The sequence below is a fragment of the Alnus glutinosa genome, chromosome 7 (assembly GCF_958979055.1).
Source record: "Alnus glutinosa chromosome 7, dhAlnGlut1.1, whole genome shotgun sequence".
Taxonomy (NCBI): Eukaryota; Viridiplantae; Streptophyta; class Magnoliopsida; order Fagales; family Betulaceae; genus Alnus; species Alnus glutinosa.
Genome location: NC_084892.1, coordinates 25,693,404 through 25,719,896, shown reverse-complemented (window position 1 = coordinate 25,719,896; position 26,493 = coordinate 25,693,404). Strand labels below are relative to the sequence as shown.

The following is a 26,493-nucleotide window of genomic DNA, read 5'->3' as shown; positions in this document are numbered from 1 at the left end:
TTATTTATTTTTATTTTTAAGGTATTAGCATCCATAAGAGTCAACATTGATATACTATTAGCTTCGAAGTAGGTGTCGATGCTAAAGTTAAACCTATCAGCATCGACTTATATATATGTGCTACAATATTTAGGGTGGACCACATATTCCATTAGCGTCGTGGTTTTCGGGGAGACCTATTGGTGTCAACGTGTCGATGCTACGGAACAAGTTTTTTTTTTTTTTTATTATTATTATTATTATTATTTTTTATTGTGGTGAGGCTCCCAAGTAGACATTCGTGATAATATAGATTAAGAAAAAAATTAAGACAGGTTTGTAACCACCCAAAAAAAAAAAAGGGGGCCCAATCATATTGCATAACGATTTTCCTTAAAAAAAAAAAAAAAAAAGAAGGTATTACCTCTTCCTTTGGAGACTCTAGATCCGATGGAAAAATTAAATGTGAGCCCAAAAAACACACCGATTTAGGGAAAGAAAAAAAAGATTTATCTTTTCCTTATTTTGTCAAAAAAAAAAAATTCATTATCTTCCTTTGGAAACTCTATAACTCCCGCATTAAAAAAATAAATTAAAAAAATAAAAAATCAACCCTATAAGCAAAGAATACAATTTTATTTTTTAAAAAATAAAATAAAATTACAAAACATCTTTCCAACAAATTACTAAAATCACTATTTATAATGCATCGTGTTTTGACATTTTCCTCTAGCAGTAGAAAGTAGGAGATGCAGGAACCCAGCTACAAGCTGCTGCTCGGTATTCGCCTGCTTGACCACCAGCCAGCTCTAGCCTCTCTCCGCCTCTGTGTCGCCGTTCTCTGCTTGACACAACTCCACACCCATTCGACTCCGCTAATTTTTTTTTAATTTTTTAATTTTTTTTTAGATCTATGGCTCGCCCTTTTACTTTTTTCTTTTGCAGTGAGAGCTAGTGCTACGAAGCCTACGATGGCAATTCTTTTTCTATAGTCATTTCAAACCACACTTTGTGTTGTCAGAGAAAGAAAAAAAGATGTGGCATGGAACAGCCACACTTTTCTACAGTCATTTCAAGCTCCAAGCCACTTTTTTTTTTTCTTTTTAAACAACAAGGAAAAGGAGGTGACTTCAGGCTTAACTTTATGTTTTTTTTTTTTTAAAAAATAAAATAGTATTATATTTTTTTTAAACAAAAAATTAAATTAATAAATTAATATTAAGTATATCAAAGTTTAAAACATACTAATCCATTAATAAGTCATTGATTATCAATTATAAAGAAAAATTGTCTTTATTTATGCAGGTTAAGAGTGTTAAATAATTTTATTTTAGAGTGAAGCGACTTTGAAAAATCTCGTTCAATTATTCTTTTAAGTAATTTTTTAAGATTATATATGCGTGTTAGAAATATGCTTAGGATAAGAAAAATTTTAAAACTAGAAGAATACAAAAATTTAATTAAATCTACACAAATATCGAGACAAATTTATTACTAGTATATAGTGTTAAATCTTAAAAGTAAAAAATAAAAAATAAAAAATAATAATAAAATTATAATGTATATATTAAAAATTATTTAATATTTAAATATAAAAAAAAAAAACTCATTTAAAATTATCGCCTTAGGATTCACGGTATATTAAGCCAGCCATGTGGGTGGAAGGAGGGCAATATATGAAGGAGAGAAAAATGGAGAAGTCATAGAGGAATTCAGCGATGTTGGTGGGGTGGGGAGGGGAGCGCTTAGTCCAAAAATTGATTTTTTAAGTATAATTTTATGAAGAAAAAAAAAACCAGTTATTTTTTTTTTTTATAACTTTTTGTTATTTTAGTTTTTAAATAATTTTATAAAGGGTATTTTTATTATTATAGGGGGTATTGACATTTTTTAGTAGTTTAGGGTGAGACAGTAACATAATTAGTAGTTTATGAGGGACATTAACAATGAGGTGATAGTTTGAAGGGATTATGTGTATTTTTCCCTACAACTTTTCATTGATCATCAAAAATATTTCTTGACCGACAATTTTTAGTTACGCCGAATAAAAGAGAGAAAGAGAAATAAAGAAAAAAGAAAAAAGAAAAATAGCGTTTCAAAAAATTATACCATAATAAAGGAGCCATTAAAATTCTATTATTTAAATCCATTGCCCCAAAAAAGGAATCAAAAGGAGGAAAAAAAAAAAAAAAAGAAGAAAGAAAGTGAATTTTAGAATATCATCCGATGGGATGAAGATTCTAATTATCCTAATTTTTAGTTTAAAAGAAAGGAGACTTCTTCAAATAAGTCGTCGGCAGCTCTCTTTTAAATTGTTCGAATTTATGTAAAATTCAAAAAATCCTAATAACATGAATCTCATTCCCATCAAAAGAGACACAACAATCGTCGAAACCTTTGGCATGGAAGACCTAAAAGTATCACATCTCTTCATTAACTATTATTACCTTTTTTTTTTGAAGGGAATTAACTATTATTACCTAAAATTTAAACAAATATATATATATATATTTTTTTTGGGTAAATTCATCATAAACAAAATACAAGCTACAACAGAACAGAAAAAAGAAAAACAAGTACAAGCTTATCGATTTGACATTATGGGAACTGCAATCTTATTAAGAGACCGACCACATTCGATCCATTTGTCCAGTCGAGATATTACAACACATTTCAAACCTGACGAAACTCCAAGAAGTTTGATTTTCCCTTGAAAAACATTAGCTAAAGAATCAACTTATACACTTGGGTCAACCGTCAACGTGATGCGTCGTCGTTTTTAGCTAACCTTCTCCATCATCCCATTTCTAGAGGAACACCGTGAAAAGTGTAACGTCTCGACTACCCTAAACAAAAAAACATAAAAAAAAAAAATAGTATTCAACTATCAAATTTCTAAAACTAATGCTTCTAAGTTTTCAAACGCTTCACTTAAAAGTATTCCGTTATTTTAAGTATTCCGTTAAGTTTTGTTGTTAAATCATGTCAAAATTCTTAAAATACCTATATTTATTTTTTAAAAAAATTTATAAATTTTTTTCAAAGATTCAAACATTAGTATTTTTGAAAAATTTCGTTAAATTCTAACTAACATCTAAATTCTAGAATTTTTTTTTTTTTTTTTTTTTTTTTTTTTTTTTTTTTAAAATGTATTTTAAAAATTTTGACAGAAATTAACAGAAAATCCTAACGAAGTATCATTAAGTGAGATGTTTGAAAACTTGGATACACTAATTTGAGACTTTTGATAGTTCAGTACCATTTTCTTAAAACAGTGTATAGTTCGATGAGTAATGTTTCTTACACAACTTTTGCACAACTTTAACTCTAGTTATTATAATAAATAATATCAAGCTGTTAGCCCCAAAACAAACAAAATTAGGGAGAATTACATACATAGCTGGATAAAAGGGGCACGTCTCGTTAGGGCTGAAATTCCACAAGTTTACATAAAGTAGAAGAGGGGCGAGAAAACAAAGTTAATTGAAAGAGTTCTAAATGAAATCTGAACCGCCCCCAAAATGTTCCAGGTCTGGATGTGTCCCCCTCCCAGGCCTCCGTGGGGCTCTGCAATAAAAGTAAAGGAAATCATGTTAAATGCTTGGTGTTGCTATTACAAGTTCAAAATTGCTGCTGCATTGCCCTCATCCATGGACACCAGAGCACAGAATCCAACTCCAACACATCATGTTAGGACTTAAAAAAGGAAACCTTGAACACTGTTCATATGCAAGTTGTATGCAGCTCTACAAAGTCTCATGCAAGGTGCTGAAAGGTTCATGTTACTGTTTCCAAATTCATACACGGTCACAGCTAGAAAATACACCATGTTCATTTTTACCCCAGTTCAGCAAGTGGATTAGGTCAACATACATATTACACCCTACTTAAAGATAGGGAAAAAAATAAAATAAAAAGAAGTCTTTAAGTTCAATCCAGTGGCTTTGGAATCTGCTAGATTAGATTTTATAGTAGTGCTCATGTCCACCTTAAACCACCATCCTGTGTTCTCATGCACAATAAAGTAGTAAAATCATCTCACGCTGGATAATACAAACGCCCTGGATGTAATGGGATAATTAGACCCAGAACATGCCTACAACCCTGTTCTACCTAGAATATGCAAATGCCGGCACAATTTGAAACAATATTTTGGCTTTGGGTATAAATACACAGTAAATCTATCCCACCCCAGATCATACAAATTCCCCCCATGTAATGGAATAAATAGACTGAAAGCATGCCTGCAGCCTTGCACTTCTTAAAATAAGCAAAGAAAGGAACAATAACACTAGTTTTAGAATCTGAATAAAAAAGGTGGTGTACTAAATGTGACACCCCAAAAAAGAAAGGCCGACACTGGCTGGGTGAATTGTGATGATATTACATGGATGTCAAGTCCTACATTGGCTCCTTAACCCATTTTATTATTATTATTATTTTATTTTATTTTGCATTTTTTCTTCTTTGTTTTCTTTGGAATTTTTTTGGGATACAATTTTAATTTCATGTGAATTTTGTTAGAAAAATTGATAGAATATGGACAGCATGATCTATTTGAGATGCACGTAAAACCCAAGGTTTTAGTTACAAAAATTAAAAATACAAAAGAACGATTTGAAGATGAACACTCAAGTATTAGTTTGATGACTTTCTTTAGAAGTAACACATTTTACCACAAATCTAATGAAATCTTCTAAACCACTTACCACACTTGAATCCAATAGGATCACTCTTATTTCATAAGATAACTTAAGCTCCAACTAAAATCTTAGTAGAAGGATCTTAAGCTTTAGAAAGGATCACTCTTATTTCATATTATAACTTGAGCTCCAACTAAAATCTTAGTAGAAGGATCTTAACCTTTTTAGAAAGTTATTCAGTTATCATGGGCGAATTTCAAATTTTGATATAATACCTTGCAAAACGATTAGGCTCAAAACCAGGAACACCAGGTGGACCATAGGGATCAAAACGAGCACCTGGAGGTACACCCCTGTTTAAAAAGAACTAATTACAATCAGAAACCAAGCAGTATGATTAGCAAATCAAGGAGAGAGAGATCTGAACTCACGGTTGTCCTCCAGGGAAACCAGGATCTCCCCGAACTCCACCAAGCCAGAAAGGATCATTGGGTCCTACTTCCACATAAAAAGAACTTCATTAATGAATAATTGCAACAAAATCAAATAAAATAAAAAAGAAAAAAAAGAAGAAGAAGAATGTCTCATCATCTTACTCACCTAGAAGCATGCTCCCACCAATTCCAAAATCACCCCTGAAGGACAATTGAAATAAGTATAAACATATGCAATTTGAGCAGTACAACTGGAAAGGTTAGCAAAGACCAACAAAACAAAGATTTGTGAAAGCAAACTACCTGGTTGGGTGTATTCCAGCACCAGACCCAGGAAAGAGATCACTACCACCAATGGGATTAACAGGAGGATATGGGATTCTATAAAGCACGCCACAAGACATTTCGTGAGCCTCATACATGGATGAGTTACCAATGCGACATAAAAACAAAAGGTCTATAAAACCACAATCATCAAGCAAATTGTTTAGGATATAAAACTAGCATTTGAACATGGTGTCGTCCAAGTACATAATATGCATTATGACATGATTCCAGAGCGAAACATAATATTCTTATCCCCCTACCAGGAACCAAGCTTTTCCATAGCAAAGGGATTTTTTTTTTTGTAAGAGAATGAAATTAAATTCCCCCTTTACAAGCTAATTTACCATATGAATGGATAATGCATATGAATGTATAAGCTCTTATCTAGCTTAACCTTGAATAAAGTTAACAGACCAGACTTGTTGTGTACTAAGCAGCACTATCATGGTACTTTTTATACAATTAAAATTAGTTTCATTTCCTAAAAGCTACGGCCAAAATACGCTTAAAAAGCCAAATTACCAATTTTCATTTTGCTTAAAAAGAATAATGTGGTATATTGTAATATAACGCAGGAAGCAGGCAGAAAAGGTGGGGAAAAATGGAAAATTTGTATAGCAGTTACATATGGTCCATGCGTCGTACATCATGAAATTAAATGACTAAACACAATTATCATTGAGAGAGAGAGACAGACCCTGAAGGATAGGGAGCACCAATGATTATGTTACTTCTTGATGCTTCACTGGTCTCCAAACTGCAAAACAGAAAGCAAAACAATCGTAAAAAGAAAATCAAGGGATGAGCATACTCAGTATGCAAAATTTGATATCTGTTGTCAGGGTTCAGATTAAAAAGCTCTCAGTTTGAGGTGAGATGTAAATTCCTGATCAACTTATTTATAACCCACCATAAAAATATTGGATTCTTAACATTTGGCATTGATTTTCCATTTGAATGCTAAGATGATGGAGGGAAAAGAATAAATAATCTCGAGTCCTGAAAAGATTTAGGCCATTTTGTAATCATCTTTTCTTTATTTCTCATAGATGCAACGAACTGAAGCTTAAAAAAAAATTGAGAGGCGAGAAAAGGGGCGGGAAGAGAAGGATGAGGAAAGGATGAGTATTGTTGACTTCAAACTTTCAATGTTTCAACATCTCTAAATCTCCTAATTCCAACTCTGCGTTTACACAATGATATGTGAGAAATACATCATTGAATAGCTTTTAAGGAAAAACCATAGTGTGTACTTGTTTGCAGAAAACTAAGAAATACATAAACTTGGGAGCAGGACGAGTCAGCACTATAATTCGAACTTTGCAAGAAGTGAAGAACAGTAATCAACAGCATAACAAAAAACAGATAAAGAATCCCCGACTTATTTATTTTACATTATGGAAACAACAAGATCTTGAAGCCGAGAGAAAAACCAGACGGACATACATTCGGCAAGTAAACAAAGTGAAAATCAATAACTGAGATGGGTTCAAGCCTCAGATGCAATACACTGAAAGGTACAAAACCCATATCTAGTTATCGCCGAAAGAAAAATTGAATTGCTACACACAATTGACTCTATAATCTAAGCAATACTACAAACAGGTTAAGCTCAATTACCTTGAAGAATTACTTGATGAACTGGGTTGCGAAGAACCGTCCAATTTAGACAAAAGTTGAGCATCCAGAATCTTTACCAGCTCCTCCAGATTCTTGAATTGCGAAGAAGAATTGGTGCCCCCGTTTTCTACAGCATAATCTCCAACACTGCAATAGACAAACCCCACAAACTCATAACTGAAATGATCAAAAAATTCGAGAAAACCCATAAAAAATCCAATTGAGAATGCAGAGAGAGTAAAAGAAAATCGAACCTAATTTGTAGATGGACCGGCTCGGCAGCCCCGTCAGCAAGAGCATCGACCAGTAACTTATCGTGCATCGTAAGGCACTTTACCAGCACCTTCTTCGAACCCTTCTCAGGGTTCGTGTAAACGAACGCATACTCGTCGTCTAACTCCTGCCAGTTGTCCATGCCCACCTCATCTACACCCCAAAACGACCGATCGTTTTTCAGAGAATTCAGAATTACACACACACAGAGAGAGAGAGAGAGAGAGAGAGAGAGAGAGAGAGAGAGAGAGAGGAGTACCAGTGGACGGAGAGGACAAGGCGGTGTCGGAGAAGGCGGCGGGTCCGGTGGCAGTGAGAACGTAGCCGGAGGCAAGAAAGGAAGCATGTACCGCGAAGGCGATCTTGTCGTGGTTGTTGCGGAAGGACGGCCTCGCTGCCCTGATGATAGCCATCACCGTCTTGTCGTTGGCCATTGCCGATTTCTTTTTTCCTTATCGATTTCGAGGTTTTCGAGGTTTTTGGTTTTTTTTTTGGTTCTTTTTGCTGAGGAGGTGTGGAGTTTTGCGCGTGTGAAAGGAAACTTATATCGCAAGCAAAGTCGGTTAAACAAAGAGCCCAGTTGTACAACACGTGTCAATTCAAATAAGGGAATTGCTTTTTTTTTTTTTTTTTTTTTCTTTTGTTAAATTCTTGTTACTAATTGAGTTTTAAGTGTTTTTAAATTTAGTACCTCTATTAAATTTTTTATCTAAATTTTAACAGCTCGCTATGTGTCAACCGTTGAGATTGACATGTGACACTATATAAAAAAAAAATAAAATAAACAATAATAATAATAATAAAATAATAAAATTGAAAAAAAAAAAAAAAGTTTTAGAGAGAGTCTTCTGATTTATGCCTATTTGAATCCGTACTGATAGAGTACACATGTAGTGTTTTTATAGGCTGGATCAGAGACCTCTTCAACAATATTTGATGAGTGATGGTTGATTTTTCTTCTCCCAATGATTTATAGGGACATTTATGTAATTTCTAACACCACATTATACTCTTATTCACTTGATGGGTGTGCAATACAAAATGCTCTATTTATAAAGCTTATAGATAAAATATAATCCTAATCAAATCCCTTAATTTAGGGTGATTCAATATCATCAAATCTCTAAATTCATGACAATCTAATCTTTATCAAAGGTAATACAATTATCATTAAATCTCTAATCTCAGGATAATCTAAATATACTATAACAAATGTGACTTTTAAAATTATTATAATCTCAAATCTAATGATGATTTAAAAGCCACATTAACTTTAAGATGATAAAAAAAAAAAATGGTCAATAGAATTACTTTTCAATTACTCATAGATCCAATGCACCCAAAATAAAATAAAATAAAATAAAATAAAAAATAAAAAATAAAAATTGTAAAAGTTCATTAGATAGACGTCGGAGGTCAGTTCGATAGTATGGCCTATTAATATCAACACCAATTGCCCAAAAGAACAAATGCCTTGGATTTTCGGCTTTTGCATGTATGGTTTTATCTGGTTCTTTAACGTTAGTGTCGGACTGATTTAGTGATTAGTTGGTAAGAAATTGGATATTTGTTGATGCGAATTTTTGCTCCGTTGGATTGAGCGATGGCAGCTGTTGATGATGTAGATTTTCGCATGGTCGGACGAAGCAATTGGCACCCACCGAAGAGGCCACAGGAGTGACGACAGCTTAGGGCTAACGGGGGAGACCCAACTGGTTAAATTAAGCAAATGTTCTTGAAATATCTCTTCAATAGAGTTTTCATAGCTTTACATTTTGTTAAGTTTTGTGACCTTTTTTTATACTAGATTGTTTACAAGTGGTTCTTAGAAAGGGTTATTAAATTTTTCACTGCATAATACGGCACGAATTTGGCTTACGTATTATAAAAAAAAAAAAAAAAAATTACAGCATAAAAATGGTCGAGATATAGTTTTAAATATTTATAAAAAAAAAAAAAAATAGAAAATAAAGTTCAATTTTAACCATTGAAAAATGGCCAAGATCTAGTTTTGTCTAATAGGCATGTAGCTTCCCTTGTAACCTAAGTACGAAGGTGTGGAGCCTAATGGGCACGCATCTCAAGATTTTACTGCCATTTAATTAAACGGGTTATTGATTAATTTATTAGGGTATCGAGATTTTTTTTTTTTAGTAACTTTAGAAATTACATTTTTATTCTACAATTATTTCACAATGCTGATATGGTAATTTTAACTAACCCTTTGATCGGTCCTTATTAAAATAAAATTAACAATTAATTAAAATTGTCACATTAACGTTGTGAAATAAAAATGTATGTTCCGTTTGTTTCGACGTAAAATTATTTCCGTCGTAAAATAATTTCGACGAAATCATTTTCAGAAAAAATGATTTTCTCGAAAATATTTTTCGATGTTTGGCTCGCACGAAAAAATTACAAAATGCAAAAATCAGAGTTTGGTAAATGCCGCCGAAATCCTGCAACTTCCGGTGGCCGTTGCCGGATTCCGGCAAGAAAGTTTGACCGGATCCGGCCATATCAATGGCCGGATCCCCGCCGTTTTGGTCAGATCCGGCAAGAGCCGGCCGGATTCCGGCCATTTTGGGCAGACCCGACCGGCTTGGCCGGAATCCGACAATATTCCGGCCGAAATCTGGTGGCCGGCATCCAACGTCAGCAGGATACCAGCGACTAGATGTTGTCAGACTCCGGCGCCGGTTGGATTCCGAATATTGACAATTGCTAAATTCTGACGATCGGATATCAAATGTGCGTGTAAGAACAAATAGTTTAATTTCGAAAAACGATTTACGGTTTTAAAAATCGTAAATCGTTTTCCGAAAATTAAAGAAGCTTTTACGGTCAAACTGAAAACGATTTTCGTTGACCATTATTTTCGCCCCTACCAAACACCGTAAAATGCCGAAATCATTTTACGCCGAAACAATCGGAGGTAGTTTAACATTTTCTTTTTTTTTTCTTTTTATCTTTCTTCTTCTTCTTCTTTTTTTGGCTTTTGGTCCTTTTATTGGCTATCCTTTATGGGAATGGCTCCTTTATTTAAGAGGTTTCAATTTGTTCTCACTTTTATGTAAGACATTGTGAAAAAAAAAAAAAGGACCAAAAGCCAAAAAAAAAAAAAAGAAAAAAGAAAAAGTGGGGGGGGGGGGGGGGGGGGGGGTGCTATTGCACACTAATTTAAGAAAATTTAAAAGATTCGATTTTATTTTATTTTTTTTTAAAAAAAAAAATCAACTTTTAATATCCACTAGTTTAGATTGTAAATCATATTCTATTAATTGATTTATTTACAGTATGCATAAATACAACTGGAAGTTCAGGCGACGGTCTCTGGCTTGCGTCTTCCAGTAGCTCTTATGTAGCAAAAAACTGCCACTAAGAAAGTCGTGGCAAGCCCCCCCAGGATTACACCTCCTCCGGCAACTGACTTATCTACAGAGTGATGATGCTGCCTCCTCGGGAGGATCCCCTGTTCTTGGACACCCCCATTCTCTCCATTGCTTGACTCAATCGGATCTGTTTGAATAGAAGAAGTACCGGCAGCTTCCTCCACGGACTGCCTTTTCTCTTTCGTTTCAGGCGCTTCTGATGGGCTGAGACCAGGTGCACCATATGAGCTGACCACTACTTTAGACTGGTGTTTTCCAAGTTTTCGAACCATGGGTGCTTCCCCATTGTGCAAGTTTTCACCGTTGCTGGACGGACTAGAAGCTGGTGCCATGGTCTGAGCCTTTGCACTAGGCACGGTTAGAACAGCAAAAACATTTGCCAAGATCATGCAGAAGAGAAGAAATTGAGCCATTTTGTGTATGTGGGGGGGTGTTGAAGACGCTTTTGTTCTTCTTTGAGGTTATGGTATTGGTGGATTTGGGTGTTGTATATTATATATATATATAGGGCGGTTTGCATTAAAAGCAGATCCCATGCATGCTCGTGTGGTTTGATGGAAACTTCCCTTTGTTTGATTCCAGAAATAATTTAATGGGGTTGTCTGCAGTTTGGGGGAATTGGGGGAGAGACACGTGTAGGCGTTAGAATATTAGAAATACAGCTAAGATTATAATCAAGGGAACATGCAAGATCTTTAATATGTTTATATGTTGTATGTAGTAAAATTAGGTTGAAAAATAAAAAATGGAGGCTCTAGTTCCCATAAATCTATGAAGGAATAGAAGGTGATCAGAAGCTGCTAATATTCTTGGCAAGTGTCGGGGGATCTTACTAACACCAACCAAAAATGAAAGTCCTCGGGGATCCTCTCAAAGTTGCTAATAAAAGGCAAATCCTACTCTCAAAGACGAAGCCATTTGAGGATATATAGCCATAGAATTTGGGATGGGGTTCTTAGCAATTTTATTGTCTAGATTATTAGCAATTTGATTAGTAAATATGAGAGAGCTTCTATGAAAATCACTTGTATTAATAGATGGGTGGACTGCTCGAGATCTGCTTAAATAGATAAGCTCGATCTGTAGAGACTGTCTGAATTGCTGGACTTTCAGATCTATAAATTTGATACACTTTCTATGCACACAAGACACATTGATACAAGGGACAAAATAGTTTGGTGATGTTTAATTTAGAAGATGATACATAACATTCTAATATTGTTAGGAAAATTTGTTCTCACCTAACTTTCAATTCCCGCTTTTCTTATTAATTAATTTGTTATCTACCTACAACTCAACGTAACGTAATGTGGCACCTTAGCTTGCATCGTGTACCCGTGCACACAAGACATAAGTTGGGAGTTACGCCTTATGCGTCCTCAATTACTAACGTGACATCCCGACTTACGATGTGTCTCTTCAAATGAAATCGGAAATCCTCTTTTCATTTTATTGAGGTGGTAATGTTAAATTGTTAATGGCAGGCATACGAATAGGTCACTTAGTAGAGTAGTTCAAGCAGATCCTCTACCTTGGATATTGTCTGCAAGACTGCAAACATCACAAGCAAACCAAACTCACTCACTAGACAGTAGACACTGAATTTCAAATGCTTGCTGAAAACATGCCAAAACATACCTCGCCATTTTCAACTAAACAAACATGATCGCCATGCTTACCCTCACATAAATGTAAAAACATGTTTGCTTCAATCGTATAGGAGTTCCATTTTCTGACATTTTTAGACAGATTTTATAATACGATGGATCCAAAGACCATTAATGGACATATTGGAATCTAAAGCCTACATTAATGGGAGTGTTCTGAAAACTAGAGACATGATGCAGAGCTCATTGCTTTGAAGATAACAAGACGGTAATTAATATTAATTTTGTGCAATTAAATAGATGGAACTCCATAAGATGCCTACGGTTTAGGAAACAATTGTTGTTTCTGACACCCAAGGAGTGAAGAGACCATGACACAGCACCATTTGATTCAGTCGGTTCCTGTCTCTGGCATTAGTACCGCATTATATATATAAATGCATGGGGTTTGTTGATTCATTTTTAAACAGGACTTCCTTGCTGGAGGCACTGTGCCAGATCATCAAATGGTGACAGTCAAACCCAGATTGGCAATATGCACGTGAAAGTCCAAACTCCTTAACAGCCGTTTGGTTAAGGAAATATGGGCCCGATCTGTTTAGATTTATTTCTCCTTTTAATTTTAGTTAAGCTTCGTTTGTTTTTTAGGAAAATGATTTCAACTAATGCCCGTTTGTTTCGGCGTAAAATAATTTTCGTCCTAAAATAATTTTGGGGAAGTCATTTTTCAGAAAAATATTTTCCATCGAAATCATTTTTCGGTGTTTAGCGCGTACGGAAAATTACAAATATTTTTTATATTTTAATTTAATCATATTAATTTAAAAAAATTAAATTTTATTCACAAAATAAAAAAATATTAATATAAAATAATATTAAAATATTTTTTAAAATTTGGCATATACAAATTCCGGCAAAGTTGTCGGAATCCGGCCAGTTGATCGGAAACCGGCCGTCCTGGCCAGTTTCTGGCCAGCTGGCCGGAGATTCGGCCAGAACAGCCGGATACGGCCAGATGCCGGGGGTTCGGCCGTTCTGGCCGGATCCGTCCAGGATTCTGGCCAGTATCCCGGATCTCCGGCTTTTTGGCCGAATCCGGGCCGGGATCCGGCCAGATAGCCGGAATCCGACCAGTCTGGCCGGAATCCGGCATGATATCTCCGGAATCCAGCGACATCTGCCGGACGTCCCCGGATTCCGGCTTAATTTGTCGAATTCCGGCACCGACCGAAGTCGGAATCTGACTTGTCGAAATTTAGCAATAGTCAACTGCTTGAACGTAAAGGTCGACTGCGTTGTTTAAAAAAGAATCGACTGCATCTACCATTTACGGAAAATTTATTAAGCATTTTTGGTCAAACGGAAATCATTTTTCGGTTGACCATTATTTTCGCCCCTACCAAACACTGGAAAATATCGAAACTATTTTCTAGAAATCATTTTACGCCGAAACAAACGGAGCATAAAAACACTTTTCGGCATTTAGCTTATATGAAAAAATCAAAGACATCAACTGCAGTGGAGTGGCAGCGACAAAAACGTCATGCAGTCTTTAGCGGCTACGAAAAATGAACCGTAAGAGAGAGTGTGCAAAAGGAGAAGTTCAAACTCGAAAAATTGTTTACGGAAATAAAAAAGAAAAGCCATTTTATTAAGCTTAAATGAAGTTTTCTTGGCCAACCAAAAATATTTTTGGTTTGACCAAAATTTTCGATCCTACTAAACACTGAAAAATAGGAAAAAATTTCCCATCAAAACAAATGGAACCTTAATTTTTAGCATTGTAATGGCTCTTTTGAAATGTTTGTTGGGGTCTTCCACCCCCTCTTGAATTACCACGTTCTTTCTCTATTTATTTTAAGTAATGGTGAAGAAGGTTTCTGCCGGAATCTTTTTGAATTACCACGATTTTTCCGTCTTTCAGTTTAAATAGAGCATTCTTTCTATTTGCTTTAATTCTACACTGCTATCACTTTTATTGTGTGACTTGTCTGGGTTGTGCGTAAGAGGTGAAGGCTTCCATGTGATAAGCCAGCACCAATCACTCTTTTAGTATATGAGATAAGGAACTATGTCTACAAATTTATTTTATCCCATTGTGGACTATGAATTATGAACCATATACCTTGTGCCATTTGAGAAAAGGATGAGAAAGAGCGCCCAATTTACAGCCATGTAGCTAATCGACCTTGTGACACTAGGCTTAGTGAGACGTAGCAATTCACGTGACACTACCATGTTAGCCATAATCAAATTTAATTGTTTAGTGGTTGACGTGATAAGTACCACATAATCTGCTACACCAATTTGTAAAGAACTTGCAAGAAAAATTGTAATATCCCTAACAACATACTTTGTATACATCATCGTTGATATTCTAAATCACGACATTGAGAGGAACAACCAATTATTGCAAAAGATTTGAGATAATCAGGACACTTGGCTTTGAGAGTTGCATAGGTAGAGCATATGTTACCAACAGTGCCAATAGACATTGAGGATATAATGGCTATGTTTGGCAAATGCCGGTATAGAATAGAGTAGTGGGTTGTTAATTTTGAAATTAGTAAAAAGTGATGGTGTGATATAAAGTAAAAAGAATTTGTATAGAAAAGTAAAAAAGTTTTGTATTGTAGTAAATTTTTTTATTTGAATAGTAACAAAATTATTGATGTGATATAAAAAGTGAAAAAAATGAGAATGTTTTGATGTTGATTGTTATTGGAAAATGTAAAAAAGTAAGAAAAAAAAAATCAGAGCATTTCTGGCCAAGGCGTTGCCAAACAACGCCAATAATTTTTCAACAAAGTATATCCAACAGTTATAAGCTAACTTTAGTACCTCTGGCAATTATAGAAGAGAGAAGTGCCATCTTTCTAAATAATCTAAGTCAAAGCCTTGTGAGAATGCAGTTTCAAAATCTGAGATCCATCAAGCAGAACGGTTTAGACATCTTTTAGATTAGAAGCTTCTCGATGGCATCCTGCAGCCACAATTTTCAGGGTTTAAACATAATTCTGGGCAAAAATGGGGGTTTCGGGAGGGGGAAGCAGCAGATATATTGAATAGAATAAAATGTCACCTTGAGCTGCTGTATTTGAGATTTCAACTGGCTCCCTTCATTGGTTGTCACAGAACAAGCAATTACTGGTCTCGTGACTCCACATGCTCGACCAAGAGCTTGTTTTGAAGGAACAAAAACATAGGGCACATTCTGCAACAAATATATCAAATGTCGTCATCTCTGCTGAGTGCATTTTCATCTCTTGATCTCTAAGAGTGGTAGATACACTGTCCCATGAATAACAAATGTAGGGAATTTGAAAAGTACCCTAGTGTAAGGAAAATTGGAGCCCTAGAATGTCTCAGCCAAAGCTTCAGGAACTAGATCCTTTTAAGTTTATCTCTCTTTCAAAGAACTAATAACAGGCAGAGTACATGATTCTCAAACTAGAATGTCATCACTCAAACATGTGATAGATGTTGAGGCCACCATTTTACCTTCAACATTGAAGTTTCGCTTAAAAGACCTTCCACCAGACCACAAAAAGAAGGAAAATTATAAAAGCAAAAAAAAGATAAATAAGTGATTCATCCAATATCTCTAACCAAACACCCCCCCCCCCTTCCACGCAGAATGAACTCCTTCCAGGCTTGGAGTGACTTCATGCCACCAAATAAAATGCGTTGTGTCTAGTCCACAGTCTGCAGCTATGGTACACAATTTGAAAAGAATCTATAATCAACACTACGAAGTCCACTAGATTCCGTTCCTGTTGTGTTTTTGGAATAATCCATATCTAGTATTTATCCCCTCAAAGCTTAGATGATTTTTCATTTCTAAGAGAAAGTAAGAATAAGCAAACATCATCATTTCCATATTATGCAGAAAAAGAAAGTACTACATTCTTTTTGATTGGTAAGTGACATGCGCACCGGGTGGGACTTGAACCCACCCTCACCTTCCACCTTGCTACAAAGGGTGGAAGTACCGTTTGAGCTAAGGCTCATTGGCAAAAGAAAAATACTACATTTCAGGCCTAAACAATGCAACAGGGCCGCCGGCAACCCTTCCCAACGCAAGCAGAAAAGACCAATTTCAAATCCTGTCCAATGCGGCATCAAGGTGGACTCAATGGGGTGACTGGTAATTGGTAAATCTGCACTAAATAAAAATAATTTTTTTTTTTTTTCCACTAGAACATCTCTCTTTTTTAAATTATAAACAAGAAGCATTCAACAATACCATCCTCAATATGTTTCAGGTGCCAATCACTTGTAAAAATCTATTGGAGTTGACATAAATTACAAGCTACTAAATTCCCACAAAAACAGTGGTTTATGCACTAAACAAGTACCACTGAATAATAGAATATACCCAATTAAAATTCTTGAATAACTTCCACATGCATGGTGCACAGTTTACTCTTAGCGAAAAAACGATATTAATCCGCAAGAACGAAAGCTAAATCAGGTTAGAAATACAAAGCACCTTATCTTCTGCAAGAAGTGGAAGGTGAAGAAGAATTTCAAGGGGCTCAGCGTCTGCGGCCATCACAACAAACTCTGAAATCCCCCTGTTCAGGGTCTTGGTAGCTGAATTAAAGCCCAAAACAAAAATTAATCAACAACCCAAGAACAGGAAAAGATACAAGAACAAAGTACACTTCAAAAAAAAAAAAGGAAAAGCAGACAAATTTGAGAACCAGTATGAAAGTATGAACCTTCATTAGCACCCTTTTTGAGTTGTTTGTAATGAGAAGCTTGTTGAATGAGGTCCAGTATCGTTGTGTTCAGCTGGGAATCAGCCAGTGGGTATGCTTTCGGGTTCACAGCTTCGGCAGTCTTTGATATATTAAAACAAATGCATCACAGAATAATATACAAGTTAATCACAAACAATAGAAAGTTAAAAAAAAACAGAGAAAAAATTGAACTTCTCGAACCCTTAAATTTGAAAGGGAAAAAACTTTACCATAGTGGCTTGGGGTTGGTCGATTGTTGAATACCCACACGAAAGGAAGAACTAGGGTTTTAGGGCGGTAGAAGGAAGAAGGGTTTTATAGGTGTAGTGGGAATAGCGTTATATGTGGTGTTCGGAGTTTGACACACCGACCTCAAAAAGTGGAAAAATAAATGCACCAGCCGGGAATCGAACCCGGGTCTGTACCGTGGCAGGGTACTATTCTACCACTAGACCACTGGTGCCGTACGTTATAATAGAGCACAGAATCAGCATAGAAACACATACAATCCAGAACAATCCCGTTTGGATGAGTGAATAGAAGAAAATGATTGAATTGTAAAGGTTGGAAATGAAAGAATAATACTAAAAATCACTGTTTTACCCTATGGACGTGGCTCAATGTCAATCGGCTTTTATTTTTATTTTTATTTTTATTATTATTTTATTTTATTTTTTATAAGGGCTGATTGACAATACTAGATCAACAAATAATAATGATAAAATAAATATGTAGTTTCTAACGTATCTATAGGTTAAAATGCAACTGTCTATTCTCTCCCTAATGGATTTTAGCGCTTCTTGTATAAATTTACCATCTTTGTATTCCATAAAGAAAATTTAGAAAAAGCAAATACTATTAAATTATTAATTTAGGGAAAGACATAAAGATAATTACGTTATAAACAGATTCTTCTGTATTTATTTTATAATACTTGGAATAAGAGATGCCCAATTCTTTTATAACTTTATAAACAACAAAACAATAGAACATAAATTCACAGTTCTTTCCATTCTAATCTCTTCCGTCTTCATTTTAATTTCAGCTCACTTTCATGATTCTATGAACTCTTCAACAGCTTTGACTTGTTTCTAACGTGTAATTCCCAAGTGCCATGAAGTCTTTATGCATGGCTAACACGATAGCATTGGTTGAACAAAACCAAAAGAACTCTTACTGCAGATTTATAGTTGTCTCTCCGTTCTCTATACAGCTAGTTTTAGGCAAATTGGCCCACTTTTTGCACAAATTTATGGACATTATACCATGTTTTAACTTTTAAGGTCTAAGAATGTACCACCGAAGGTGGTAGTCTAGTGGGCTTACTCCCAGTGATTTGGTGAGTAATAAGTTCTGGGTTGGATCTCGCAATGAGAAGCATTTGAGATTATTCACTAGTGTCTTCAATGAGATTGGTTTAAGTTATGGTTAAATTGACTTGAGAGAACGTTTGCGGTTTTCTTGTCTAGGTCTCTTTTATCATTGGTTCCCAACGTATAAGTACTAAGTCTAATACAGAAGCCATTCCAGTCGCCCCTCATATATTTTTTTTTTTTTAAAAAAAAGGATTGTCAAAATTATTTACTAAGCTGTAGAAGCAGGCCCAACCAATAAGCCACAATAACCCAACAGCATCAATTCAGGCCTGCAGTCAGCAGATAATGTGGTTTTTCAGAGTCACAATTTCCGCTCTATGCTTTCACTCCCAAACTTGAAAACCGCCTTTGTTCAACGATTTCCTGCAAAACCCCATCAGAGCAAAATCACGTCAAGATTTTTAGACGCAAAAAATGTCGATCCTCCAGACGTCTCTCACAATCCAAACCCTCCCGCAACATCTCTCATTCTCTAAGGCCTTGACGGGTCCAACTCCAACCCTGTTCTTCCTCCACCCAAAATCCTCTCACCCTCCACTCCAAACCCCACCCATCACACGCAAAACCACGACCATCCGGATGGGCGGAGGCCCCAGGACCTACCCGGGCGGCGTGTCCAAGTGGCAGTGGAAGCGAATGCAGGCCAGGAAAGCGAAACAACTCCTCAAGGCTCGCCTCACCCGCGAGCGTCAGATTTACGAGATGCGCAAGCGGGCCGAGCTCAAAGCGGCCGTGTCCGAGCTCGAGCGCCCCTGGGAGGTCGTCGAGAAAGCCCCCAAGTTGTTCTCTATCGGAGCCGACGAGCAACTGAAGGTCTTGGCCGATAGGTTCCAAAGGCCAGGAGGGTTCGACCTGTGGACCGAGAGGGACGGACCACAGTTGTTCCACACCGTGGATGAGTTGCCCTCCGCGAGGTTTTTTCCCAAAGGGGTTGTTCACAGCATCAAACCCTATCTAAGAAATGCTGGGTTGGACGAATCAAACGGTGTCGAGGAGGGTTTGGGTTCGGATTCTGAAAGTGGGTATAAGAGTAATAAGAGAACTTCTGTGAGGAAATTGCCGGGTGGCTCTTGTAATGAATGGGAGGGTGAGGATTTATCGGACACGGAGCGGTCTCATCCGAAAGATAGTTTGGAAGTATCGGGGGTGAATAAGGGAAACGGGAAGAGGAGCACTGCAAAATTGACGAAGAATGGGAATAGGAGGAGGTTTGGGAACGTGGGTTCGAATGGTTCGAGTGGGTTGGATTCAGGACAAATTGGTTCTGATAGGAAAGAGAGAAGGAAGGGTCCCATTATGCGTGGGTATGAGTTAAAAGATTCAGAGTCGGAAGTTTATGATATGAGTTTGCAACAAGATGGAACTTTTGGGTTGGACCAAGAATGAGTCATTTGGAATTGCTTGGTAATGCTTCTTGATGGTGCTGTGAAATTGCTTGGTAATGCTTTCATCGAGCTTATGCAAGTGGAGTGATCATGAGGTTGATGATCAGGCAGAGAGCATCACTGTCCCACAAAGTATGTGTGTACATTTTATATTATGTTCTTACTCGTGACAACTAAGCTGTAAATGTAGGCTTTCGTCATTGTATGTACGTATTGTTGAATGAAAATTTGGCTCGTATATGTTTCACTCTCTCCTGAACTTGATGTCACTCAAAGGACAGTATCTCATATACATTTGAAAATCAAATTTTGAATACTTTTAATGTTCTGTTGAACGAGAAAAACAAAATCTAAAAATCTAAACTTTGCATTGCTCTGTTATATGCGATGGGTTTCTTGTCATCCTGTGCTGGAAGCATGCGTATAGTTGCAACTTGGTTTGCTGTGAACTGAGAGAGCAAATGACCCGGACTAAGGTGGGTCACATTGATTGGGGTTTCACATGTAATAGAGTTTGGAGTGGAGTGGAAGACGAGAAATCAAACCAATTTTATACTCGCCTGTTCAAACATATATGCATATATACAGACATTTTTATTTTTTATTTTAAAAAAAAACATACATATGTATGTGATGTTCTTTCTTGTGCAGTTTTTACTTGTAATAATCAAGAAATTAGAAAATTCGATTAAATAACATGTTGAAATGACATTTCTGTAAGTGATGTAGTTCTATGTTATCAGGGCTCTACTACAATAATGATCAGATTATAATCTCAGAGTGACTTACCAGACAAGAAAAAAAAAACAGCAGAAGAAGTTGAAATAAAAACTTGGAACCTTTTAAGGGCATGATTTGTGATGTATTCATATATGATATAACCCTTATTTTGTTTAGGTTCTATCCAGTATCCAGTAGGTTGTTCAAGCTTTTAAGAGGCTTTACATGCTAATTAACACTTGAATGGACATAATTACTGTCACATTACATATTTTAGTAAATTGGTTGTTTTCATTTACCTATTGACAGAGTATTGTTCAAAGAGATGTTCTTTTACTCCTATTACATTTTCCCCATTGGTATATGTGCATGCGCAAACACTGGTTTGCCCATATACATACTTAATATGTCCACATATAAACGTATATTGCATAACATTGAAGGTGGGCTCGTTTGATTAAGTTCTTTGGTGGTACTTTTTGCTTTTTAGTTGGATAAAATGTTCTGATGTGACATAAAATAAAAATATTTTGAAATGTTTTGTGAGTATTTTATGTTTGAAATTGTTTGTTAATGTTTTTTGCTTTTTTATTATAAAGCAAAATGGCAAACCTAAAGAGCATTATCAAACTAAACAAATAGAGTCTTGGAGATCGGGGGCAGTTTGCCTACTTTAGGACCATAGCTGTATTGCGCACTCAACATTCGATGCAAAGTCTAACAATAGATATCCAATCTTGATAGATATCCAATCTTGAAAAGTGATGTAACTAGGATGGACTGCTCCATTTTACGATGAACATAGACCTTCCTATCCTTATTGTTGCATTCTACCCAAGTTGTAATCCTTATCTTCGTAGTGTATGGTATATTAGGTATTGCTCCAATTTGAAAGGCGACTTGTCTTTCTCTGACCTATTCAACCTCACAAAATCTCCTTGACGTATCTAAAACCAATTCTCTTTTTGTTGTAATCATGCGCCGAAGCACTATAAGAACTTTACTGCACTACCATTGTCAACATGGTCAACCTTCATAATCGCTCAAAAGCTTCTGACAGCCACACCTTCAACTCCTCAGGCATAAGTGGTTTAGTGGGGGGTTGCACTCATCTTCTTCAACCCACTGAATCCATCTTAGTGGTTTCTGTTCTGTTTACAAAATTGCTGTCACTTTGAAATTCCACTCACTTGAGATGAAGGTTCGAAGGTTAGGTTTTCCACGCTTAAATTTGATTTGTAGATGAGAAACTGACTTATCTCCTATGAGCAGTGTTTGGATATGTTCTTTTTGTGCTTCATATTTACTTGGAAAGCTTGGTGTTTTCTTTTCCTTTTTCTGCAAATAGATTGAGATGTTCTGATTGACATCAAGCAAATGAGCCGGCTAGCAAAAACTGTTAGCTTACTGTTTTTTTATATCCGAGTGTTAGAGTGCTTGCAGGATATGATGTATTTGTGTGGTAAGTTTGCTATAGAAACGTCAGAGTATGTGTCTAATTGCTAAATTTCATTTCCTCAATGATTTGGATTAAGATCCCAAATAGTATATTGGATACTGCCAGTAAAAAGGAAGGGACCGGTCTTTGATCTGATGGTTTTCACAACAGACAACTTGGGACATGCATTTTGGCATTGATTGCAGGGATAAGATACTTTAGCGATAGCTATAATTATTTTGAATCAAGAAAAGGTTTTGGGCCAGAAATTAAGAGCCTAGCTCTCTTAGTGTTAGGTGATGATATCTAATATCACTGTTGCTGCTGCTGCTGCTGCTGCTGCTGCTATGGAGAGGTTGGAGGCTGCTGTTATTTTCACAATTAACCACCATATCTTTTAAAAGTGGGGGGGCTGCCGACTGCTATTTTCAAAATGGCCATGGCAAAAGATAGTGTTGTGCGGATGGTAGTAACTGGTCAATGACATTTGATAAATGTGGAAAACCTTTATTTATTTATTTATTTTTTTTTTTAATAGATGATACGAGCAAAGATACAATACAAACATTTGATGATTACAAAGGCAAATATTTCTCCCTGTCGAGGGAAAGATCTAGTAAAGGGAAAATACAAGCGGAAATGCTATCAGAAAACTTGTTTAAAGCCACTCATCTAACTAATTTGTGAATTGACGCTCGTATGAACTTTGGAAGCTTAACTAGATCCGAAAGGAGGTTAGCACCCTAAAGATAGCTGAGACTAATGGTAAGATCTTTCAAGCTGTGCTTTTGATGTTTATCAAATCACTCATCGGGTTTTCAAAAGTGATAAAATTTATCCTTGAGCTTCTGCCTTCTGGGTTGTGTAAAATTACTCTTTCCGTCCACTTCCGCCAATGAGCAATTTGTCAAGGAAAATGGTAAAAAAACTCTCCATGCACAACATGGGCACTTCCACAAGACACATTGGGGTGGGCCAATGGAAGTGCAGGAATCACTTGTTTATGATGGTGTAGTGTAGGAATCAAATCCCTTGGTCAAAGAAAAATGTTAGATTTACAATACTACCACAACAAGTGCACAACACTCCCTCACATGAGAGTGGGGTCCACCTTCATGTGAGGGGGTGTTGTGCAATTGTTACGATTGTATAGCGTAGGAATCAAATTTCTTTGTCAAATTTACCAAAAAACCAACTTATTCAATCGCATTATGCCGCTTGTACATATTTAACACAAACCTTATCATATTAGCATGCTTTGTCAAGTCAGCAGCAACATATATTTAGTAAGTCCACATTAGCTACGCCACGTGGTAGTGTGAAAACTTCCCTCTGTGAGTAGTCTTGGGGTTCTTCGGCGGCCTATCCCCAAAGGTGGCTTGCAGGGGTGGGGGGTTCCACGTGCCCCACCCTCTCCTGTGTTGGCATGGGTCATGGGGGACCCTACCTTGCAACCACCTTTGTAGTCGTGAGAGTACCCCTACCCTGCCCCTAGAGAGATAAAAACCCTCTAAGAAATGGGGTCGCTGCTGGAATGGAGAGGGGTAGGGGCAATGGCAGAGCCAGGATTTTAGTCGAGAGAGGTCGATTTTTTTTAATTTTTTTTCAGGTGCATAAATAAATATATTAAAATTCAACAAAATTTAATTATAGCTTAAAATATATCAATATAGTTTACAATTTATTTTGTCACATCCAGTGTTCATTTATTCAGTTATCCTTAACGAGTCTTCATACCTTGAAATCGCTGCATGATTTCTTCATTGCTGATAATCTGAAGTACATCCATCTCAATATACGTAACTAGAGAATCATTCATTCATTGATCTCCCATTCGATTACGTAAACGATTTTTTACAATATCACCTATGAATATGCAATATCCTTTTTCATCTCTACCATATTCTCTAGAACGAATTTCAATGATATATGTTTCAAGTTAGTTGTCCAAAGTGGTAAGTTGAATTGCTGAAAAATCATTCGGATAAAATTGAGCAAGACAAAGTAATTTCTCCTTGTTAAAAGCAGCAAACGAGTCATTTGGACTCAAATATGCAATACAAAATAATAATTTAAAATTAGCCTCATTAAAATTACTGCTAAGTTCTTGAAATGATTTTTAAGTGGTGCATCAAAACTTTCTTGAAAGCAGGAGCAAGAGGAAGTCCATTACGGTTCCAAACTAATTTCTAGGTGGTGCACAATCAACTTGTAAAATTTCCTGGAATAAGGAGCCGGTGGAACTGAGTTTAGTAAGGTTTTAGTAGCCAAAGACAAAAGTTGACATGAGCAGGTTATTCTCCAGCTTAGCATTACCATTAAGAATCCCATCGCATTGGAATTCAGAGACTGAATGATAAAATCACAACCCCATCACAACTCCCTCACAACTCCCACTCACAATGGTGTGGGGCCCATGTGTATGGGCTCCACACCATTGTGAGTGGAGTTGTGAGAGAGTTGTGCAAAAGAGTTGTGAGCCAATCATGTCCCTAAATTTTTAGTGTTATTGGGTCGTGTAAATAAATGAAATTCAAAAAGACTGTTTTTTGACCTTTAGTGAAGGAATTAATGAAACTCCTAGTGACTTGACACATCAATAGTCATCATTCTTTCAAAATTTCAAATCTATTAAAACTTCTCTTCTTTTTAGACGAGTCCTCCCGCACTTCATATTATTATTATTATTATTATTTTGTGAAACCGATCTTAGTTTAAACGAAATAACGCAACGTTTTGTTTTGTTAAAAACAAAACGGTGCATTTTTATAAAAGAAAAAACTCGTCTTCAACATCGTCTTCTTCAACCTATAGCTGCTGAATGACTGGTTTTAGGTTAAGAAACCAGTGAAAAATGGCAAAACATAGTGTGACTCATGAAGCTTGATCCTCTTGAAAAATATTTGCCCCTTAATAAGTTTTTGAGAGCAGGCAACTAGGACTTTCAAAAAAAAAAAATCCCAGAGAAGGAGAAATTTTTGGGAGGTGAGGAGAGGCATTTGACCCTTCTCGACCCCCCTCCTCCGACCCTGGACTAGGGAGAGGACGGTGTCGTTGAAGTAAAAAATCGAAACCAGCCACTTATCTCGTTGATGGAGGACTCCTGGAGGCTTAAGACCTTGTGAAAGTTAGTGGTGGTGGTGATGGAGATGACCTGTGAAGGATGTCATTGTGCTTGCACTTGCAGACCAGGGTTAGTGCTCGGTCCAAGTTCTTCGCCACGTCAACCGGGATCCGTTGGATGGGCCACTCGTAGAGGGTTTGGGTGGCAAAGACGAGTCACACCGTGGAGCAGAGCATTTGGGATAGGAAAAGTACTGCTTGGCCAACTCAACGCAATCCAACTTGTACGACTCTGCTTCTTGGACCTCTCTCTCCACCCTCATCTTCTTGGAGGGTATTTTCCTCTCCAAAAGGAGGGGGAGACTGATCATACGGCCCATCCTCCACCTCGTAGAGGTAATTTTATCCACCATCGTCTGGTGTAGCTAACGTAGACTTACTAAACAAATGCTGCTGCTGATTTGGCAAGACGTGTTGATCTGACAAGGCTTATATGGAGGAGATAGGATATGTTGCTACCCCGTGATATAATTATTGACTTTTATTTTATTTTATTTTTATTGAACAAAAAATCACAAAATAATATAAATGGGTTAGAGTCTAGTTTTGTTTTTTTATTTTAAAATAATAATATTAATAATAATAATAAAAGTCAATAATTATCTTTGGATGACAAAATATCATTTCTCAGCATAGAGATATGTATATATAATGTAATGCGATTGGACAAGTTGGTTTTTTGGTACATGCTCGCTGACAAAAGTGGATGGAAAAGCCTAAACCAATTTTATCACTCTGACAAAGCCGATAAATAATTTGATAAACATAAAGAACACTTAAGAGGAACTAAATTTTGGATTTAACCCGTTAAAATATTCAAAAACATGTTGAGAGGAGTTGGAGCATGTAAAGAAAAAGTGCTGTCGGTGGTGAATAACTTGAAAATAAATCTAGTAGTGTTCTGATTGGTAAATCATTTCTCAGTATTTAGTTGGATACTTAGTCTAGAATGGCAAAATAAATTTGAGAAACTTGTGTTGCTATGGATAATGGATGCATTTTAATTCTTAACGGTGACGACCTATCTATTATATATTTATTGACAATATAGAGGGAAAAGGTTCCGTGGTCTAGAAGAAATGAAATAATTCCAAAACTTTCAAGTCATTATGGGTGTGAGGGGACTGGCTTGAACAGTTTCAATCTTTGGATAAAAGGTGGTGGTGTGTGACTTATTAGCGACCAATTGCTCTGAATCAGAGTGTTCAAAATGATGGAACCTTTTTGGTAATTATTATGGCCCCTTCTTAATTTCTTATGACAATGCATGAATGCAAGGAGCAAGAGCCAAAACGTCTAGTCTTTTTTCTTGATAAGTTAGTCCAAATTCTTCTCTCTCTCTCTTTTTTTTTTTTTTTTTTTTTTTTTTTTTTTTTTTTTAAGTTTTATGCCCTTTCTTGTCATGTTCTTGTTCCGCCCCTGATTAATAGG

General features: G+C 36.3%; 4 protein-coding genes and 1 non-coding gene across 6 annotated transcripts; 1 reads left to right on the top strand and 4 right to left on the bottom strand.

Annotated features, from left to right (window-relative positions):
- Positions 1-3,288: 3,288 nt before the first annotated feature.
- LOC133874249 (probable proteasome inhibitor) lies at positions 3,289-7,798 on the bottom strand. 2 transcript variants are annotated; one of them, XM_062312125.1, is made up of 9 exons: positions 7,536-7,798; positions 7,258-7,429; positions 7,004-7,150; positions 6,081-6,140; positions 5,360-5,437; positions 5,223-5,257; positions 5,054-5,120; positions 4,898-4,975; positions 3,289-3,546 (listed from the first exon to the last, which is right to left on the bottom strand). In XM_062312125.1, the coding sequence occupies exons 1-9, from the start codon at positions 7,708-7,710 to the stop codon at positions 3,474-3,476; spliced, it is 885 nt and encodes a 294-aa protein (XP_062168109.1). In that variant the 5' UTR covers positions 7,711-7,798; the 3' UTR covers positions 3,289-3,473. The 2 variants fall into 2 exon arrangements, with proteins under 2 accessions (XP_062168109.1, XP_062168110.1); XM_062312126.1 differs by having other exon boundaries at positions 5,054-5,117; positions 7,536-7,797.
- Positions 7,799-10,465: 2,667 nt separating this feature from the next.
- On the bottom strand, positions 10,466-11,120 carry LOC133872387 (uncharacterized). The gene has a single exon (XM_062309887.1). The coding sequence runs from the start codon at positions 11,079-11,081 to the stop codon at positions 10,596-10,598; it is 486 nt and encodes a 161-aa protein (XP_062165871.1). The 5' UTR covers positions 11,082-11,120; the 3' UTR covers positions 10,466-10,595.
- A 3,846-nt stretch (positions 11,121-14,966) lies between these two features.
- Positions 14,967-17,407, bottom strand: LOC133873912 (uncharacterized). The gene is made up of 5 exons (XM_062311715.1): positions 17,251-17,407; positions 17,000-17,120; positions 16,768-16,871; positions 15,358-15,489; positions 14,967-15,258 (listed from the first exon to the last, which is right to left on the bottom strand). The coding sequence occupies exons 1-5, from the start codon at positions 17,251-17,253 to the stop codon at positions 15,232-15,234; spliced, it is 387 nt and encodes a 128-aa protein (XP_062167699.1). The 5' UTR covers positions 17,254-17,407; the 3' UTR covers positions 14,967-15,231.
- Positions 17,408-17,412: 5 nt separating this feature from the next.
- Positions 17,413-17,483, bottom strand: TRNAG-GCC (transfer RNA glycine (anticodon GCC)). The gene has a single exon. It is a non-coding gene; the product is annotated as a tRNA-Gly (tRNA).
- Positions 17,484-18,666: 1,183 nt separating this feature from the next.
- On the top strand, positions 18,667-20,028 carry LOC133874367 (probable DEAD-box ATP-dependent RNA helicase 48). The gene has a single exon (XM_062312266.1). It carries the CDS (start codon positions 18,811-18,813, stop codon positions 19,780-19,782), a length of 972 nt encoding a protein of 323 aa, XP_062168250.1. The 5' UTR covers positions 18,667-18,810; the 3' UTR covers positions 19,783-20,028.
- The last annotated feature ends 6,465 nt before the right edge of the window (positions 20,029-26,493 follow it).

What these genes read in the sequence shown, in the direction of transcription:
- LOC133873912 (XM_062311715.1), bottom strand. An exon ending in CACTTCTTGCAGAAGATAAG is followed by an intron (nt 15,490 to 16,767) that starts GTGCTTTGTATT and finishes TATTTGTTGCAG; the next exon opens with AATGTGCCCTATGTTTTTGT. An exon ending in CTCAAATACAGCAGCTCAAG is followed by an intron (nt 15,259 to 15,357) that starts GTGACATTTTAT and finishes TTGTGGCTGCAG; the next exon opens with GATGCCATCGAGAAGCTTCT.
- LOC133874367 (XM_062312266.1), top strand. Translation starts at nt 18,811, where the DNA reads ATGTCGATCCTCCAGACGTCTCTCACAATCCAAACCCTCCCGCAACAT.
- LOC133872387 (XM_062309887.1), bottom strand. Translation starts at nt 11,081, where the DNA reads ATGGCTCAATTTCTTCTCTTCTGCATGATCTTGGCAAATGTTTTTGCT.
- LOC133874249 (XM_062312125.1), bottom strand. Translation starts at nt 7,710, where the DNA reads ATGGCCAACGACAAGACGGTGATGGCTATCATCAGGGCAGCGAGGCCG. An exon ending in GCTGGAATACACCCAACCAG is followed by an intron (nt 5,258 to 5,359) that starts GTAGTTTGCTTT and finishes ATTGTCCTTCAG; the next exon opens with GGGTGATTTTGGAATTGGTG. An exon ending in GAGCCTAATCGTTTTGCAAG is followed by an intron (nt 3,547 to 4,897) that starts GTATTATATCAA and finishes CTTTTATTGCAG; the next exon opens with AGCCCCACGGAGGCCTGGGA.